At 34.0% G+C, this 21734-nt stretch overlaps 1 protein-coding gene and 1 pseudogene across 1 annotated transcript; one reads left to right on the top strand and one right to left on the bottom strand.

Annotated features, from left to right (window-relative positions):
• Positions 1-205: 205 nt before the first annotated feature.
• On the bottom strand, positions 206-2000 carry LOC131658634 (probable transporter MCH1; annotated as a pseudogene).
• Positions 2001-11793: 9793 nt separating this feature from the next.
• Positions 11794-15271, top strand: LOC131658635 (probable amino acid permease 7). Its single transcript, XM_058927907.1, has 8 exons — positions 11794-11817; positions 11942-12017; positions 12130-12363; positions 12483-12576; positions 14031-14245; positions 14323-14456; positions 14552-14779; positions 14870-15271. Exons 1-8 carry the CDS (start codon positions 11794-11796, stop codon positions 15269-15271), a joined length of 1407 nt encoding a protein of 468 aa, XP_058783890.1.
• The last annotated feature ends 6463 nt before the right edge of the window (positions 15272-21734 follow it).

Genomic DNA, 21734 nt, shown 5'->3' on the forward strand with positions numbered 1-21734 from the left:
ATCAATAAAAATAAATGTTATTATGACAAATAAATGCTAACCGTTGCAGAATGTACATGGAGAAGGTTGGTCTCAAGGATTTATCTAGATTCATCGCAATTTCCATTCCATTCAAACTTTATTCAAAGTGACATTCATGAGGACACGACACCCTGAATCCAATACACTAATATTCATTCATTCAAGATCTACACATAATTATATTTCATCCACACAAATCAATGTCAAGTTCATTACAAATGTTCTCCAGAGAACCCAAAATAGAGGTAGAAGCCATAATCAGAAAGGGAAACATAAAACAATGAGTCCCAACACACATATTTCCTTCTTCTGATGCTTCTTTATCATACATATAACCAAGTACTCTTACAGAGAATATATAAGATCCCACTAAACTTGCTATAGTGATGGTGTTGTATATGCTAGCCATATGTCGTACACCAAATATCTCAGAAGCGACTGTAGGCATTAGGGATCACTGAGAGCCATAACAAATACCAATCAATATCGAACTGACGTATAGAGTGCCTGGAAGTACATAAGCAATTACGACATGACCAATTCTCATAACCATTAAATTGATCACCATAAAAAACGACCTTGCTCATCCTTTCGCGTGTAAGAAATAATCCGACACATAACTAGCTCCGAAGCGGCCAAGAAAATTCCAAATACTCCACAAAGTAACCAATGAACCTGTTTCGACAGTTGAATATCCAAGGGATTCTCTTATTTAGCTAATATTGTTAACCGTTGCGAGTCCTGATCCCATACCACATGCCATAGAAACAAACAAAATCCAAAAGTTCATCGTTTTCACTGCTTCGAAAAGATTCAGGTTTTCTCCTTGTTGAACTCTCCTCGATTGTTAGTATCATTGGCTAATAAAGGGTTATGAGACCCTCCAGCAAGAAAACTTTCTGAAGCATTATTGAAAGCCCTATTTTTGTTTGCATTAAATGCGACGAAAAGAAGTGAGGCCAGTAACACCATAAGCAAATCGAATGTAAGAATACAGATTGATAATTGTAAACTAAGGATGTTCTCTAGGATTATAACAATCATAAGATACATAGGAAGATAATTATAAATGGTAAATTACAGTTTTATGGAAAAGATCAAGCCAAACTCAATTATTGATCAGTTAAGAAATATTCAATCTACTGAGCAAACCTCCTCATTTGAGATTGAATAGCCTGATGTCGCAGAAGTGGCCTCGTGATTTTTGACTAATTATGTGCACACCATCAACATGGACAAATAGATTTGTTTGTAGTATGACAACTGAAAGGAAGGGTGAGTGGAAAAGTCCAATGTATGTTGTTATTATATTAATGTTAATTTCCTAGGAAAGGTAGTATCTAGTGTTGCACTACAATTGAATGAAAGGAAAATGTAATAGTATTAATAAGATCGGTAGCGTATACAAAATAACTTACTCTATAGTAGAAGTAATCATATAATCGCAAAATGTGATGCTTGTCTCCAGGAGCATGCTTATTGACATACTTAAGGAGTTTGATCTGATCAAGGCTTTGATCAAAGAAATCCTTGTTGTTCTTTATAATTTTAATACAAACATCCACACCTGGATGCAGGTCATGAGCTTGAATTACTTTACTGAATCTCAAAGCCAGTTCTGAACAACAAAACATTATAAAATTACACAAAGGTACAATTACATGATGATACAATCTCAACTACTTAGTGACTGCTACCTTGCTATAAGTATCATAATGTTCTTTAGCCTCAAAAGGTGGGACTCCGTAAAGAAACTCGTAGCAAAGAACGCCAAGGCTCCATATATCAACACTTGCATCATGTTCTACACTCTCCACTGTTGAAACATCTAGAATTTAGGCTCATTATATAGAGAAACAAACATATTTAATATGGAAAATTCATGTCATCTAAACTTACCCATCTCGGGTGGAAGGTAATCCAGGGTGCTGCACATGGTCCTCCTGCGGTTGAATGTGTGAACCGATCATCTGAAATCCACAATCTTCAATTCTCCCTGATAATGAAAAATATCATGGCATAAAGAGCAGCCTTAGGACCCATTTATAAAAATGTGTAGAAAAGAGAAGGAGCATATGTAGCAGCATCAGTATAAAGAACACTGAAATCTCCTCGGATAGATAGAGGGGGAAGAGCCTTTGCAGCTGTAGACATGGCAATTATAGAATCCTGTGAAAAAACAAAAACAACATTACTTACTATAACTTATGATTTAAAGGTCAATATCCAATGACCCATCCAATAAACACGTTACCAATGAAATCCTCAACAATAAAATTACCTCTAACAATAAATTGGCCTCAAAAGAGGAGCTAAGAAATTTTCAATCTTGTAGCACATTTGTAATATCTCTATGGACACCAATACCCCATAAATATGCAGGCTCCATGTTTGTATGCAGGGCCTCTCTATCACATTCACACCTAGAAACATAACACAACATAAACAGTGGTCAATGATATGAGTGGGCCATATATATATATATATATATATATATATATATATATATATATATATATATATATATATATATATATATATATATATATATATAGTACTCAATGCATCACACACACAATTCAAACCAAAAAATTACCATGTTAGGCATTCACTTAGTAGAACTTAAGTGCAGAACATTCATCCGACTACTTAAATGATGAATTTTACTGCTCCCTTGCCCATGTCTATGGTTTGCATCTTCAGTGGGCGGGGAAGGCTTCAAGGAGTTCCTTCTTGATGCCTCGAAAGAGTATACAACTTGACAAAGTGAGCACTTGCTAAGGTTAGTTATTCTGAAACAACCATCACACCTTTCATCACAATAAAATGACAAATTCACCACTTGTTAATTGAATCAGTCTAACATTTAACTAATTTTCCTAACAACAACCAATTAACACACTTGTTCAATCTGCACATAAACCAATCAGTGTTAGTCCCACCCTGCATCATTGTGCCAAAATCTGCAGGAGAACAAAAAAACCAAATCAGAACTGCAGCTTGTATCGTATCTATCCCAGTCCACACAAACATCAAACTCTTGCACTTCATTTAAATCCACTAACAGTCAGCCTATATACCATACAAAACCTATCAAGCGACTCATGGAAGTTTTCACCCAACATCCTAAAGGGCTGTCCATACTATCTTAGATACTCTGTCGAGTATTTTAAACGAATCCTAGCAAATTCAAAGTTTTAGTTCGGTTTACTAACTTGCAACCATACCATCATGTACGGAAAATCCAAACTATCTCCTAATCCCTAGCAGCCTCGCATTCAAACAGTTTCACACATCAAAAGCAAAAAAAACATACATATACAACATAGACATTCCAAAGGAAAAAATCATATAAAACTCATAAACACATACACTCAGTTCAGACCTTATTCGAAATAGGGACGGTTCCATTCGGATTCAATCACCGTCACATCATCCCAGCATCCATATACATCAAGCTAACTGGTGTCTAAATTCATAATCAAAGCCCTGCATCAAACGTAACTCACATATATTAAGTAACCACGTCAGTTTCAAAACTGTCCATAGATATCTCCACCACTGACATCATTCAAACTTCAATGGTTAAAGAACTCCCACTGATTAGGGTGAAGAAGAACGAAGAAGCAATTGAAAAGAGGAGAGAAATTAGGGAAATGTTTTATTACTGAAATTGAAAGGAAATCGTTGGATTAGAGTTGGTTGATGCGATTAAGCTCCTACCGGAGTAGAAGGATTGGGGTCGTAGCAGAAGGAGGTGCGGCCTTCGCTCTTTGAGATAGAGAGAGAACATTAGAAAGAGAACATTAGAAGTTGGAACGTGAATGGACATAAATATGATAAGCCAAAGTGTAATTTGAGGAAGTTGATGTGGAAAATTGGGGTGAGAGATGCTGATGTGGCAGCCTATATGATGAGAAAAAGGAAGACTTTTCTTATATGATAGATATGCATCAATCATAATTTATGTATTTGGATTTTTTTCTAAAATATATATATTTTTTATAAAATATCATATATATATATTATTAATTCTATTATTTCCCCTCTGCAAGGTAATTAATTTCTTACATGTTTATACGACTTTTCTTTAGAAGTCATATATTAAGTTCATTATTTATTTCATTAAGGCCATGATATATAACTTTGGAAAACTCTTACTACACCTCTTAGTTCTCTTAGGCACTACGTGTGCTTCCAATAATACCCATTTGTTTATGTAGATGTACCTTCGTATTACCCTAGAATTTCGATTTTAGGACAATGTTGAAAGTATGTTGGTCTGAAGAGAGGGAAGTCGGAGAAGCTTTTTAAGTCAGAGAAGCTTTCAACCTCAGATAGAATATGTGGTCGAAGGTAAGGTTGTACCAATGATATGCTTAGAAGTTGGGAATGTTCGCCTACTTTCCATCCAGAAGGGACAATCGAAGTCGAAATGAAATGGATAAGATCAAAAAGTTTTCATAGGACACGTGGAAGCTTCCTAGACAAAGACTGCATGGTCGAGACATGTGTTAACAGATGCTTAGTCGACCGTTAGGATATTTATTTTTCTTAGAAATCTATATAAGCAGTGTTGTTTGTAGGTTTTGGGGTCCGCATTTTTACGTTACAAAAGAATACTCTAAATCTCTGTGCAAAAAAGTGAGAAACGAGTGTTACTTTCTGAAAATGTACGTATGCGTACCACTTTAATTATGCAATAAATTCCTTTCTCTTTTAACAAATATTTATTGCTTTTAGTACTTTCATTCCCTGTCATTATCTGTTGACTTCTATTTCTTGTCAATTCCTTAAATTTATGTGCTTTGGTCTTTTCAATATTTCCTTTTATGCATTAAACACAAGTCAAATAATATTAAAAACACGATATAGCACAATGAGAAACTAGCGGTTGTTTACCAAAATTCTGGGTAAACACTTCGGAAACACCTTTTTTTTACATTTGCATGAAAATGTTCCGTAGATGCACATACGGAACATGCCGTAGGTACATCTACAGAATAACACCATAACCAGTAAACCAGAAAAACAACATTTGTAACGAGAAAAGCAACATTCATTGATTAAAATCTTACATTGATAACTCCTCCAGAAAATTAAATATTACATCTTAGAAATTACAATAGTCAAAACAATTTCATTTGATCCATGCATCATTTGAATGACATCAATGTCGTTTTCCACTTCATCCCACCAACGATCCATTTTTCCGGTCTCAAGTGAGGTCTTTGTTCTAAGTCTCTGAATCCTTTTGACATCTTCTCCAAGTTTGTACTCCCTTGCTAACCAAGACATCAAAGACCTTTTTTAGTTAGTCCAAGGAATTGATGTGCCAAAATTTCATCTGCATTAGGGGTTTGAGAGGAGAGAAAACAACATGCACATCCCTTTTGAAAATAATTTGTTCAGAAGCGGGTCGCTTGGATGATGATCGCATCCATGATGATGGCCTAGGGGATGCCATGAACACGAATATATAGAGAAATTTTTGTGTTTGTGTGTAATACAACACACTAGAAACCCCAACTTTATAGAAAACCTTGGTGAATATGGACCACAGATTCTCTGTCAAAGAACATTCCGTAGGTATATCCACGGAAGGATCTTAGATATTTTTCTTCCGTAGATGTACCTACGGAAAAAACCCATAATTTTCAAAATTATATGTACCTACGGAAAAACCCATAATTTTCTACAAAAGTTTCCTTGTTATTTTTTTAACAGACCAGAATAATATAGCAGTAGCAGTAGAAAGAAAAACTCATAAACACATAAACTAATACTTGACAAAAATTGATTACATCAAAATGTTATAGAGTGCATACATTAAACTTTGAAACTAGAAAATACATCAAAAGAACTGTCGCCACCAAAATCTATTGGTGGTTCCAATTTTGACTCTTCCTTATCCGCTTCCTTCTCGATGTTGTTTAGTCTTTTCAATTCGTGCATCCTATCAACAAAAAGATCTGGCCACGTCTCGGCATCTTCGGTATGATGAAGCGCCCATTCCTATGACGTAGGTGGTATGGGGCATCCCGGTTTCAAATAAAGTTGCACAAATTGATTCGCTTTTGAAAGCCATCCAATACACATGATGCGAGCATTTGAATTTGTAGGCGATGCGGTGCAGAGTGGGAAAAAGGTTTCCTAAAAACCATAACGCGTCAAGTCAATGCACACCATATCATAGGCGCATACAATAAGATGTCCCATTTCCGAGAATTTCATCCATTTTGACACCGGTGCATAAGGGCCCATCCAAGGCACAAGAGCTTCTTTAACCGCTTCAAATTTAGCTTCCTCTCCATATAATCGCGTGCACGCTTCTTTATGCGTCTTCAACTCTTGGATGAGTTAATGACGGACAACCGTGTGGCTACCCTCTCCATTACCAAGAGACTCCAAGACGGCTTGGTAACCGTAATTACCGTCCCTGGCAACATCTACAATCCGCTCGATGTAAGGGTGCATAAAAACTGGCATCTCTTCGATGAATGGAATTTTCGATGGAATATGCACCTCTTTGATGATTGGAATTTTTAGTGGAATAGGTGTCGGAGGTGGTTTGCATATGCGAGCATCTTTGTTTGAAATTTTTTGAGATTTTTGAGATTTAGGAGTTGGTGAGTCGGGAAAAAGTTTATCGACATGCTCACTATAAGAAGGAGACCATGTAGTCGAGTTATCATTCGGTGTAGGCTTCAATTTCTTCGTAGCACCATTTGTCTTAACCGGTTGAGACGGTAATTTCATGTTGATTGTTCCGGGATATCCAATCTTCTGCAATTGTTCTTTGATGTGGAGTTTCATGTTGTCATCAGCCTTCGAAAACCTCTCTTGTATTGCTTTCAATTCGGAAGTAATAGAGATATTCGATTTTTCTCCTTCGACACAACCATCATCATAAAAACTAAGTCTTTTCCAATAAGGGATAACTTCTTCCATTCTTATTGGCTCACCTAATCTCGCTTTTTTAGCAATAACACATGCACACGGGAGACCATATGTTTTAGTAATAGTGCAAATACACTTTACACTATCGAAATCGACAGTTTCACCTCGTTTGGCCTCGTGAAAAATATAGTTTATCCCGGCCTAAGACATATTACCGATCAATTGAGAATAAAGAATGTTGTCCCTAAATTGATGTTCCAACACTATAATGCTCCGACCAAATATGGTTTGTATCTCATTATGTTGGTTTTTGATCATGATATTTACGGTGTCAAAATCTCGACACAAGTCACCCTTACTATTAGCCAACCAAATTTTCAAACTAGCATGTGCCTAATCAACTCTATTGGTGGTTGTATTCCTAAAGTGTCAGACATTATCAGTCCATGCACACACAAACTTCTCCTTCACCTTATCAAGAATGGTTCTTTCAACATATTTCAATAAATCCGGATACTTTTCACACACTTTCCGAAATTGAAAGACGGAATCGACGTATAATTCTTTTGTCGAAGAATTTTCAATACGAGTCCATGCATCCATTATTTGTTCAACAATCATACTGGGCTTCACCAATTTTTTACCTTCGGTCTCTACTTGTTTCTTCCCGACCGCGGGTTTAACCTTACTTCTCACATTACATGTTATGTGATATCGACAAAGTAATGCATTAGAAGAAGGAAATACCTTTGCCACCGCATTCATCAAAGAAGTATCGCGGTCCGTAACAATCGCCTTGGGCATCTCGACTTGTTCCTTCAAAAGTGACCCACACACCTCTAATGCCCTCCTAAAATTATCCTCTTTTTCACACTCCAAAAAAGCAAAACCAACGGCGTATGTATTATCGGTAAATGTAACACCAACCATATCAAATAATGGAAGTCAATACTTATTGGTCTTGTAGGAAGAATCAAGGAGCACTGTCGGGAAAGTGTTGAACAACTTTATCGAATCCAGATGAGTTCAAAAAATATCTCGAACCGTAACCCCAACGTCACAAGTTCTGTACCGCGACACATATTTGTTATCATCGAACCTCTTCAACAGTTGTTGCATCTCACTTCTATCTCCCCTGATTGCCTTATTATTGATGTACCAGATGTTATACAGGTATCTTATATGTGATACGTTGTCGGGTTCCTTCCGTTTTAATGTGGCAAGTATATTTTTCGATTGGGCAAAATTCAAGGACATGTCATTAATACATGTCTTCTCTTGCAATTTGAGCCGACATACACTAGGATGTCCTTGTAATTTTCCGCACATGTCATGGTTATGCAAACCACAAATAACACTAAATCCCCACTTCTTTCTAGCCACCATGTAACCACAGATTTTAAATGGAAACTCGCATTTTCTAGTACCCGTGTCGTCTCTTTTAAATTTTCTTAGAGGAGGATGATATTTCTCGCTTCTTTCGCACAACATTGTTACGAAAGAGTTTCTTCTTGTCGTACCATTATCCGATCTTCCTATTACCGCACCAAAACCAAGGTTAGTTGCAATCCTACGAGTCCATGTGAGCATGCTTTCTCGATCATCAAACTCTTGCTTGTTATTAAAGTCACCTTCGACATCGATCGCCTTTATGACTACCCCTTCAACCTTCGGTGAAACATCGACTGAAGGAATTACTTCTCTTGAGATATTATCGGGGTGCACCATACCTATTCGTAACCAATAATAGAAATAACAAAATTACAAGACTGCTATAAAAAAACAACATAGAAACCTTCCGTAGATGCACCTCCGAAACGTGTTCATCTTCAACACGTTCCGTAGATGTACCTACGGAAGCAAAATAACTTTTTTTTGCAGAAAATTCATGCATAATGTGGGAAATGTAATGGATAAAGATTTACCTGAAATTCTGTCTTCTCTTGCTTAGGGGTGTTCAAAACCAAACCGGCCCAATACAAAACTGCAAAACCGAACAGAACTAAATCGAAACCGCAAAATATCGCATTTGGTTCGGATGCGTTTGGGCCATTTTTTAACAAAACCGCACAGTTCGGTTCGGTTTGCGGTTTGTAATTTACAAACCAAACCAAACCGCGTTACATTATAACCGACATTCACCTAACCCGCATCTAACCCAAACTCGAACTTATTGCCTTAACCTTACAATTACGAATGATTTACCCTACCTCACACTTAAGGTTTTAATTTAAGTCTTCTCAAATCTCGCTTAGCGGTATCGCGTCTTCTTTTCATCTTCTTTTTCAAGTACATATCACCTCTTCTTCTCTAATCTCTCATATCTTACGCTCTTTCTTTTTCATCTTATTATTTTTATTCTATTGTTCTCTCTTCCAATTACGTTTTTAATGCTCCTCTTTTTCTCTAATATCTCATCTCTTTTGCTCTTTCTTTTTCATCTTCTCTATTCTTTCATTCTTCTTTTTTTCTTTTTCATTATAATGTATTTTATATTATTTTATGCTACTATTTTATATTTTTTATTCCACTTTTATCTAATCTTATTTTTGTATATTAAATAAAAAGTTATTGTCCAAATATGATGAGTTTTGTTACTATTTGATAACACATAAATGACTAAATACAAAGTTATATTGTCATTTATATGTGTATGTATGACTTAATATTTAAAAAAAAAACAGAATCAACCAAAGCAATCCAAACCGCATTTGTTTGGTTTGGTTCGGCTTTATTTCTAAAATCCAACCGAACCAAATCGAACCGCACACTTTTTTCTCTTGCGGTTCGGATGATTTTTTACGTCAAAACCACCCAAACTGCACCGCGAACACCCCTACTCTTGCTCCATTTGATTTGTTGCAACAAAATGTTGGAGCTTTGGAGTGGAAAATGATATTGATGAAGTAGGATTTTTTAGAGTGGTGAGAGTGAGTGTTGAAGAAGAAATGTGACAATGGGGGAGTGATCATGCTGGTTCAAACTACATCAGATGCTTCCGTAGGTACATCTACGGTATATTCTGGCGCTTAGTCATTCCGTAGATGTACCTACTGAACAATCCCTGAACTAAATTTATTTGTAGTTTTTGCCAACTTACACTAGTATAAAATGCTTCCGTAGATACACCTACGGAAAAAACTAAATTTTTTTAAAAAAGAAGATGCTTCCGAATATGCATCTATGAAATCAAGGGGCACAATTAAAATTTCGTCAGATAACTAAGAGATCTAAGGACTGAAATGAGATATTCTCATAACTTTATGCTATTGATTAACATTACTAGTAACAATAATGCAAGGCCACAGAACCTACCCTAAGGTTAGGCAAGAAAGCCCACCTATAGCCTCAAATTTATTTATGTTTTGATAAATTATAATTGCTTTTATAGAAAAAAATGTCAAAAATTTTTAAATTATTTTTGTTAACAATTAAACAATAATATCCATTTAGAATGTGTATTAGTTAATCTAAAATTTACTTTATACATAATAAAGTCTTAATATCTATTACTCCCTCCGTTTTTTATTATAAGTCGTTTTAGACTTTTCACACAGTTTAAGAAAAATAATAGTTGTTGTATGAAAATAAGAAATTATGAAGATTTTTACAAAATTATCCTTCATTAATGACATATGGAAGATAAATTTATATAACTGAAAGGAGAGAGAATAATAAATATTTAAGGATATAATAGGAAAAGTAACATTAATTATTCATTGGAATTGTAAAGCGACTTATATTTAAATACAATTTTTTTTCCAAAACGACTTATAATAAAAAACGGAGGGAGTACATAATTAGAAATTTGGTATTTAATATTTTCTTTTTAGGAATTTTGGTAAAAATCTTTTTAAATGATTTTTCCAAAATCTGAAAAGAACACTTAAATTTTTATAATGAAATGATTTTTCCAAAATAATTTTTTAAAAATAATTTTTTATCTATAAAACTCATGCAATTTAAATAAATATATATTAGTTTTATTGAATTATTATTTTGTTAAAAAGTTTTAGTTTTATATTTTAACTCAAAATGTCAAGATGTGATGGGTCGACCTATGCAAGGTTAAAATTGATTTCTATTATATTTTAAAAAAAATCATTTTTAAAATTATTGAATTATCAATATAATTTGTTATTTATAAGTTCATTAAATAATTAATATATATAATAGTTTTTAAATTTAATGAATAACTGATGTATTTATAAATTGAATATATTAATCATTTGATGAATTTAAAATGAAAAATTAAATTTATAATCAACATTTGAAAAAAAAATGGTGACGTGTTATATATTTATATGTATTATCTTCTATCAGTGTCAGTTAAAAATTATCTTATCAACTATTTACTTTTTTTAATTTTTATATATTATCTACTATTAATTTTTACCAAAAAGATTCATAATCTTAATTAATTTTCAATGTAAAGTGGAGATATAGTTGAATCTCACAACAAATTTCATAATATTACGGTTGAAAGAGAGAGAAACATTGAAACAAAAAAGAGAAATAGACGGGGCAGTAGAATTTATGCTAAATTTTCTAATGTTACGGTTGAAAGAGAGAGAGAGAAACATTGAAAAAAAAAAAAAGAGAAATAGAGGGGGCATTAGAATTTATATCTAATTTAAAAGAATAAAAACTCACTTTAAAAGAAAAAAAAAAAAAAACTCACTTTAAAAGGTCAGAAAAAATACAAGAAAAAGAAAGTGCTAAAAGAGACACAAAGAAAAGAGGCAAAGAAGAATTTCAGGTGAGTAGAGTTCTCTTTTGTCTTATGTAAATTTACTTTGTCACAATGACTACTTTGTTTATTTTGTTTCACGGTTTATAACATAGAGTCTCACGATTTATCATGAGTAAATTATGGTAAAAAGGACCTCCATGCATGTATATTGGTAAACTTCAATACATTTGAAGATGAAGAGATTTTAACTGAGTAACGTGAATGTTTTATGTCATGTGCAGAAAACTCACGAGCATCCATTGAATTTTATATGCTTGGATAAAGAAGGTTGTGCAAAACTCTCTACAACTAACAACAAGTGCTTCTGCGGCTTATGATGATGATGGACGTCCCAAAAGGACTGGTAAACTTATCTATATACTCAAACTCTATCATCTATGTAACACTATCTGAGATTAACAACATATCTTGAATTGGAATACTGAAGTTTTTTGCTCTTGCCATAAATTCTGCAGGAAATCTGAAAAGTGCTGTGGCTCACATCATCACAGCTGTTATTGGCTCTGGTGTTTTGTCGTTGGCATGGAGTATTGCTCAATTAGGATGGATTGGAGGACCAATTGCCTTGCTTTCTTGTGCAATAGCTACCTATATTTCTTCAAACATTTTGTCTGATTGTTACAGAAGTCCTGACCCTGTAACTGGGAAAAGAAACTACTCTTACATCGATGCTGTTAGAGTCAATCTTGGTAAGAACACATTCAACTCTTTACTATGTGCTTGTGCAATCACTATAGACAACATAGATACACTTTTCATGAGCTATCCTAACAGTTATAACTTCAATTTGAGTTTAATGTTGGTTCAGGTACGAAAAGAACATACGTTGCTGGTTTCCTTCAATTCTTGAGCTTGTATGTAACTAGTGTTGCATATGTAATTACCACAGCAACCAGTTTGAGGTACTTCTTCGACAGTTACCATATTTACTCTTATTTTTTGATTTTTTCTTTACCCACCTCCCTATGGGGGTCACCCCAGCGAAAACCCCATTTTACCCTGCTTCGGAAATGCATTTCCGAAATATTTTTTTTCTAAATTTTTCCAGACTTCGGAAGTGCATTTCCGAAAAAATCCCAAAAATTGGGATTTTGATTAATTCGGAGATGCATCTCCGAAAAAACAAAAAAAAAAATCTAAAAATCCCAAAAATTAATTTTAGGAAATTAATTAATTTATATATCATAAATTTGATATAATTTATGAGTAATGAATTATAATAATTATATATTTTGATATAATTTATGAGTTATAAATAATAATTATTATATATTTATATTCTGATTCATATTTTAAAATTTAAAATAATTTTAATTAAAAAAATTAAAATAATTTCACTTATAAAATGAGTTATAAATTTTTATTTATATATTTATAATAATTATTATATATTTACAAAAAAAATTAAAAAATGAGTGTTTTAATTTATATATTTATATAATAATTATTATATATTTATAAAAATTATTATATATTTATATATTTATAAATTTATATAATAGTTATTATATATTAATTATAAATATATTTATATATTTATATAATAATTATAAAAATTAAAAAAATAGTGTTTTAATTTATAATAATTATTATATATTTATATATTATATATTTATATATTTCACTTACAAAATTAATAATTATTATTATATATTTATATATTTCTATTCTGATTCCTAATTAAAAATGAGTTATAATTTTTTATTTAGTTTAAAAAAATTAAAAAAAGATTTTGTCTTAATTTTATTTAATGAAGAAATTTTATATTTAACTCTATGTAATTCAAAATTTACTTATAAAATTAAAATGTTTTTGATTTATATAAGTTAGTAAAATAATTTTTAACTTTAAAATTATTTAGGAAATTTTAATTCACCTTGATTTTATTGATTCACCTTCATTTTATTGATTCACCTTGATTTTATACCTATTAATTGTATTGATTCACCTTGATTTTAATTTTTTAATAATTATTGAATTCTTTCGGATGTGTATATCCGAAACATTCCAAGACCAATTTGGTCTTGGAATATTTTGGAAATGCATCTCCGAAAACTCAGAAAACTCAAAAAAGGAGGGTGTTTCGGAAATGTATCTCCGAAAACTCAAAAAGGGGGGTGTTTTCGGAAATGCATCTCCGAAAACACCTTTTTTTTCGTGTTTTCGGAAGTGCATTTCCGAAAACACCTTTTTTTTTCAATAAAAAGTACGTTTTCGGAAATTCATTTCCGAAACAAGGGGTATTTTGGTAAATTCGCCAGAGGTGTTTAAGAAGGATAGGAGGTGGGTAAAGAAATTTCCTATTTTTTTCCAACAAGCCAATGACACATGTTTATTTTACTAATTAATAATACAGGGCTATTCTGAGATCAAATTGTTATCACAAGGAAGGACACAACGCTCCTTGTAGTTATGGTGGTAACTTATATATGGTGTTGTTTGGACTTGTTCAGATTGGAATGTCATTCATACCAGATCTCCATAACATGACTTGGGTTTCAGTTATTTCTGCAATAATGTCATTTTCATATTCATTCATTGGACTAGGACTTGGCATATCAACAGTCATACGTAAGGCTCAATTTCTATCAATTTAAGATTATGTAATATTTATTTGTTACCTTAAGCCTCTTGATTCATATTTGCAGAAAATGGAAGAATTATGGGAAGTTTGACAGGAGTACAAACTGCTAATGTTGCTGACAAAATATGGATAATCTTCCAGGCAATTGGGGACATTAGCTTTTCCTATCCATACCCAATGCTCCTTCTTGAGATACAGGTACCTTCAACATTTCATATTCAAATTCGATGAGTAAAGGGTGATTTTTTTATGTATGCATATTAAACAAAATTATTGAATTTTGCTGAGTACAGGACACTTTAGAGTCTCCTCCAGCCGAGAACCAAACCATGAAAAAGGCCTCAGTGACTTCAATCGGCATTACAACATTCTTCTACCTATGTTGTGGATGCTTTGGATATGCAGCTTTTGGAAATGCTGCACCAGGAAATCTATTGACAGGGTTTGGATTTTACGAGCCTTTCTGGCTTATTGACATTGCCAATGTTTGTATTATCATTCATTTGGTTGGAGGATATCAGGTACTACTCTTACCAATCAATTTTTGTTCATACTTCATACTAAACCATTTACACTTTTCAATGATTTCATTTGTATGATCTTTTCAACAGATATTCAGTCAACCAATATATAGTGCTGCTGATAGATGGTGTTCAAAAAAATTTCCCAATAGTGTCTTTGTGAATGATTTCGACAGAGTGAAACTTCCTCTATTACCAACTTTTGAGATAAATCCTTTTAGATTTTGTTTCAGAACAATCTATGTGATTTCAACCACTGGACTTGCAATCTTATTTCCTTACTTCAACCAAGTTCTTGGAGTATTAGGAGGCATTAATTTCTGGCCATTGGCTATATATTTCCCAATTGAAATGTACTTTGTACAGAAGAAAATTGGAGCTTGGACTAAAAGATGGATTGTTCTGAGGATATTTAGCTTTGCTTGTTTTCTTGTCACAATGATGGGATTTATTGGATCATTTGAAGGAATCATACGTGAGAAACTCAAGTGATTGTTGAAATTGGAGCTCTCGGCATAACTTCATGTTGGGATTGAGCAGATTTATGTTGGGAACATGTCATTTTACACTACTGAAGAGCAGATTTATAAACTGTTTTCTCGAGCTAGTGAAATTAAGAAGATCATCACGGAGTTGGATAAAAATACTAAAACTCCTTGTGGTTTTTGCTTCGTTTTAGAAACTCTAATAATTTTAGTGTCATTATTTGATTTAGTAGTTAATTGCATTAGGGTTAAATAAGTTTTTGGTCCCTGTAAATATCTCAAATTTCGTTTTTAGTCCCTATAAAAAAAATTTCGACATTTAGTCCCTATAAAATTACTTTTTCATTCACTTTTAGTCCCTCTACAGGGACCAAAAGTGAACGAAAAAGTAATTTTATAGGGACTAAATGTCGACATTTTTTTTATAGGGACTAAAAACGAAATTGGAGATATTTACAGGGACCAAAAACTTATTTAACCCATTGCATTATAATGTTAATTGCATTGAATTATGTAATGTTAATTCACTGAATTATTGGTTATTGAGAAAATTATTCAGTAGTGTATAAAATTTTGGTAGTGCAGGATACATTTTGTATAAAATTATTTCAGTATAAAATTTTGTGTTTTATTTGTTATTTATAATTTTAATTATTCTTTAATTTTATTTTTGATACAACTTCAATATTATCTATCTATCACAAATTCAACGTTATATATTTACTTCGAGATATTTTAGGTTCTATTTAGTTTTCATTATTCTCAATTGTCTCTTAAAACTCGAGAGGGTTGGCCTAGTGGGAGGGTGCTTGGGTCTCAAGGATTTGCTCCCTTTGAGGTTCTGAGTTTGAAAGAGCCTAAGACCAAAGATTTAATGAAAATTTTTGTGAAAAGTATTAGAAAGATGAATACTTTTAAATAGTTAAAATGTTGATAATAATATTAAGGATTAAATATATTTTTAGTCCTTATAAATTATCCAAAATGACTTTTAATTCCTATAAAAATTATATTGATTTTTAGTCCCTATAAAATTACTTTTGCATTCAATTTTAGTTGAGATATTTATAGGGACCAAAAACATATTTAACCCTAAAATATATTTTAATGTTATACATATCAGAAAGATATTTTTTACGTGAGAATGTGAGACTTAAAGTATTCAGGTCTTTAACTTTTTGAATAGTTGTAACTTTAGCGCTAAATCTTATAGGAAGACTCCTCATAATCTTTTTGACATGATTTGCAGAAGTATTTATTCAAAATTTAAAGATCTGATACAAGAACTTGAAACCTGGAGAACATGGTTTCAATGTCTTCATCATCCTTCATTTTGAAGAGTTCATATTGGTGATCCAGAAGATTGACCTTAGCTTCTTTCACTTGCTGATTACCTTCATAGGTAGCACATAATGATTCAAAGATAGTCTTGGCAGTTGACTTACCTATGACTTTTATATATTCAGAGTAAGGTAGATCATCAACAATAATACTTCTTACTCTGTTGTGTTTTATGTACAATGTCTTTTGATTTGGTGTGAGAACTTTTCTATCAGCAACCATTCTCACACCATTTACTTGAATATCAATGACATCCTCAAGGATGTCCCGTAGCTCATCATCAAACCCAATGATGTATGTGTAATTTTTTTTGCTCTTCCACCATTCAAAATGAGTTGAATCACTACTGAATGCATATGGTTTAGCATAATAGTTACTTTTTTCATAAGCACTATAATCATGTGGAATACTAGTGCCACTGACTATCACCAATATCTCCCATCTAGTATACTTTTTCTCTTTAGGATCTTTTTCTGTACCACTGTTAAGTGTTAAGCATATATTGTGATCTAATGGAAAGTGAAGGTGAGAAAAATACACAAAAGGGCGGTTGAATTGTGTATCTCATAATTGTTGCCTTTTCAAAACAATAACTTCTGAATCTCACAAAGTTCATATTCTAAGCAAGAGTATGCAGCAGCGGAATAAGTTAAAGTGTAGAAGAAAAAAATAAATCACACACAACAATTATCTCGGTTCCTCTATAACGAGAGTAGTCAAGTCCCCTTGTCACACTGGAGCTTTTCACTATAATCAGAACCTGATTATAATTTTCTTAGACACACCAGTCCAATACTTCTTGCTCAATCTCACCAGAAAGAGACTTCTTGCCTAAACCAACTGTTCAGGACTTTCTTATTCAATCACACTAGAAAGATGCTTTATTTCCTAAACCAACTGTTCAGGACTTCCTTGCTCAATCACATTAGAAAGAGACTTCCTTGCCTAAACCAACTGTTCAGGACTTTCTTGCTCAATCAAAGTAGAAAGAGGCTTCATTTCCTAAACCAACTATTCAAGACTTCCTTACTCAATCACACTAGAAAGAGACTTCCTTGCTCAAACACTAAGTCTGAGAATTTTACAAACTCTAAACAAAATGTTTAGGAGTACAAGATGTACGTGATATACAATCATATGTACAAATAATACAACACACACAAATACCTCGGTTCTTGAGATTTCAAAGGCATACAAGTTTAAGAAACTCTGAAGACTATGTGCAGCCACAACAACTATGTTAAGAGAATGAAACAATTCTTGTTCTTGTTGTGTTTTCTTATTGTATATTTTTGTTGCTTCTTTGGAATCTTCTGCTCCTTATATAGAGGGAGCAAAAGAGATGTTGGAAGCTTTCTTGTACAAGTGTCTTTGCTGAAGAAGCAATTTCTAAGAGAGAGACGTTGGAGTTGGTACGATGAGGATCTTCGTCGTCTGAATAATTAATTTATCCATTGTATGTTTCTCAAATAAGGCGTCCATAAGCATGCTAGAGTAGACTAAAAAAAATCATGTCAAGCTGCCTTGAGCCTTGTGCTAAAATCTCTAGTTGCCTTTCTCCATAATTCTAACAGTTTGATAAGATGAAACTACTTTTGCACAAAGTACGAACAAGTGAACGTTTGTACTATGTTTCCAGGAAGGCGCTTGAAGCTCCATTTAAATATCAGAGGTTGAGTCAACATGACACTGAAGTCTTATTAGAGCATCAAAGGCTGAGATAATTTTGGCGCTGAGGTTCTATACGAAAATCAGATTCTGCTTCACTAGAATCTGGATTGCTTCTTCTTTATAATCTATTTAACTTAGTCAGAACCTAATTAAATACCAGCTTAATGATCCTGCTGTTGGCTGAAGATTTCGTTTAGAAAGAATATCCTTTGAAGAGTTATAATTCGAAGAAAGATGGTTACTGATGACCATTTATGAGATTTAAAATGACTACTGATGGCCATGTTTCGAGAATGTTGGTTTGAGTTGGAGTAAAAGATGGTTGAACTTGGAGCTAATTCGAAGAGGATTATATTTAAAAGACTTAAACGTTTTTGCAAAATGCGTAAAGTACTGAGGTTGAACGTGTCTTCGTGGCATTCTCAATTCTGGACACGTTGCCACGCGTGAAAGAGGATTCAGGCGGGATGATTTGAATTTCGAAGTAGTTTGTGTAACCGCACAAGGACAGATGGCATCCCAGGGATTCTTATGGGCAACGTGGCATCAGATTAGTGTAGGACCGTTAGGGTCGAAATTAGTATAAATAAGGGTCTTAATGTTAGGATTCCGGGTGTTCATTTTGTACAAATCACTCACAAATCACTCAAGTATCAAGTGTTTAGAGAACGAGTTCGCTGAGAAATGTACGTATGACACCAACACCAGTTTAATATCTTTGTACTTCATTTTTATGCAAAGTATCTGTTCATTATTACTGCTTTTGTTTACTTCCTGTTATTTATATTCTTGCACTTCTTTTATTCTATTTTATTTCATTTCGAAGTACTTTACATTCTTGCACGTTACATTCTTGCACTTTACTTTTTCTGCAATTTACATGCTTTTATTTATATTTCTTCGAAAGTTATATTAACTTGTATAACCAGCATTGTTTCAAGTGAACATTCATAAGATTGAATCACAAAACAAGTTTTCTCGAAGTCAGGACAGACAAACATGAATCGAATCATTTCAAAAGACATTTGTTTGACTATGTCTTAGGATCAATCTAGTCGATCCTGCGAGTAACCAAAGTATATTTTATATAGTTTGGAGGACTAGCGGTTGTTTACCGGAAATCACCGTAAACAAATTGGCACGCCCATTGGGACAGTGTCAAACAGATTGTTATTAATTGATTGTTTTGTTTTGTCTAGAAAATATCAAGACCTTGTATGAACCTTAGGAACGGTATATTAACCAACAGTGCACAACCGATTCCTAAACGAAGGTACAACAAGAAAATGGTCAATGCGGCCAGTGGAGGGGGAAATCAAGATCCCCCACAAGGGTCAGGAACAATAGCGACAAATTCTACGCACGTTTCGACTTCTACTCAAGAGGCGCAGGCTATACCAGTTTCGACAGGATCTGAACCTATAGGTAGTTCCCAGGCGATGCCCGAAAATACTATAGGGACAACAGGGATGGTACCAGTTTCGAGTTCGACCACCGCGCCTCCATTCATCAGCGCAAGCGAGATACCTTTCTCGACAAACGCTGCAAGTCAGTTATTTTCCCCAGGACCATCATCCACCTTCGAAGGATGGAGACCCAACAATCCATATGGAATGCCATATTCATATATGACAGGATTACGAGGACCAGGGCTTACATACACTACAACTAACCCGACAGCATTTTCGCCGAATGTTAGTTCGATAGGTCGAAGCGCACAGAATACTGGTTTCTCTGCCCAAATACCCCTTTTCACTACAAATAGTCAGGCAGCATTTCGACAAGAAATGGATGCAAGTAACCATGATATGTTAGGAACCCTTGCTAAAGAATTGGGGTCGATTTTGAACCCATTAGCAACAAACATTGCCAAGACTAACCAGGATAATGTGGAAACTTTCCAGAAAATATCATCTCAAATAAATCGAATGGCGGATTTTTTAGGAGTTCCACAAAATAGGCGAAGAAACAACCAATCAACCTATCAGGAAAGGGAACCCATTCTAGAACCAGTTCGAACCGTAATACAGCCACCTAGGCCAACACCAGTTGAACGAAACCAAGTGATAGATTTAGAAACTCGAAGTCAAACGACTAACGTTGGCCAGCAAGCAGTTGCCCAACAACAGCCTAATTTAGTTGTAGTGAGGAGGAACGAACATCCTGACGAAGTGGTCCATAGGGTTAGGAGAGACAATTTGGCAACAGAGAACAATCTCACTGCCATGATAGAGAGAATAATGGCTAACAATGGCCTTAATACCGGGCTTCGACGCTCAAATTACACATCCCCCATAGCAGAATATATCATGCAAACAGAATTGCCAAGGGGTACCAAAGTACCAAAATTCACTAAATTTTCAAGGGACACCAATGAGTCTACCGTGGAGCACATAGCCAGATATCTGACGGAAGCAGGGGATCTAGCAGGGAACGAAGATTTAAGGATTAAATACTTCCCTAGTTCGTTAAAAAAAATGCTTTTGTTTGGTTCACCACGTTGCCCCCAAATTCGATAGATGCATGGGCACGCTTGGAGAGATTATTCCATGAACAGTTTTACATGGGTCAAACCAAGATAAGTCTGAAAGAATTGGCTAGCGTCAAGAGGAAGTTCACGGAGTCTATAGATGATTACTTAAACAGGTTCCGTTTGTTGAAATCAAGATGCTTCACGACTGTCCCAGAGCATGAATTAGTTGAAATGGTTGTAGGTGGCCTAGATTATTCAATTCGAAAGAAACTGGATACTCAATACCTAAGGGATATGGCCCAATTGGCAGACAGGGTTCGACAAGTCGAACGACTAAAAGCAGAAAAGGCCAGAGCAAGTAAAAATTATAAGAAGGAGAGAGTAGCATACGTCGAAGCCGAAGACGTTGATGGTGAACCTTCCGAAGACTCATACAACATGGAAGAGGTCGAAATAGATCTTGCTGAATTAAAAGAGGCGCCACCTTATTCTTGCAAATTGCTCACCCCTTCTAATGGAAAAAATCCAGTAGAGAATGATAAAAGCGATAGATTTCATAAGAAAACCTATACATTTGACGTCATTAAATGTGACGAGATATTTGACTTATTAGTAAAAGATGGCCAGATGATAGTACCTCCCAATTCAAAAATTCCTCCGTTAGAACAACGGAAGAAGCGAGGCTTTTGCAAATATCACGGTTTTTTAGGCCATAAAACTTCACAATGTTTTCTTTTCAAGGATCTAATTCAAAATGCTATCAAGGATGGACGTCTGAAATTTGCTGACAAAACCAAGAACCATATGAAGGTTGACGCAGATCCTTTGAGTGTGGCTGACACTAACTTGTGTGAACCACTTGACGTCAACATGGTGGAAGTATCTGAAATTGATGCTGCTGAGTCGGAGATAATTTCAAGCGGAAAGCAGGCTACTGAAAGCCTAAATGACAATTCGATCTTCAATACTGATGTTGAAGAATCCT

The sequence above is a fragment of the Vicia villosa genome, linkage group LG3 (genome assembly GCF_029867415.1).
Source record: "Vicia villosa cultivar HV-30 ecotype Madison, WI linkage group LG3, Vvil1.0, whole genome shotgun sequence".
NCBI lineage: Eukaryota > Viridiplantae > Streptophyta > Magnoliopsida > Fabales > Fabaceae > Vicia > Vicia villosa.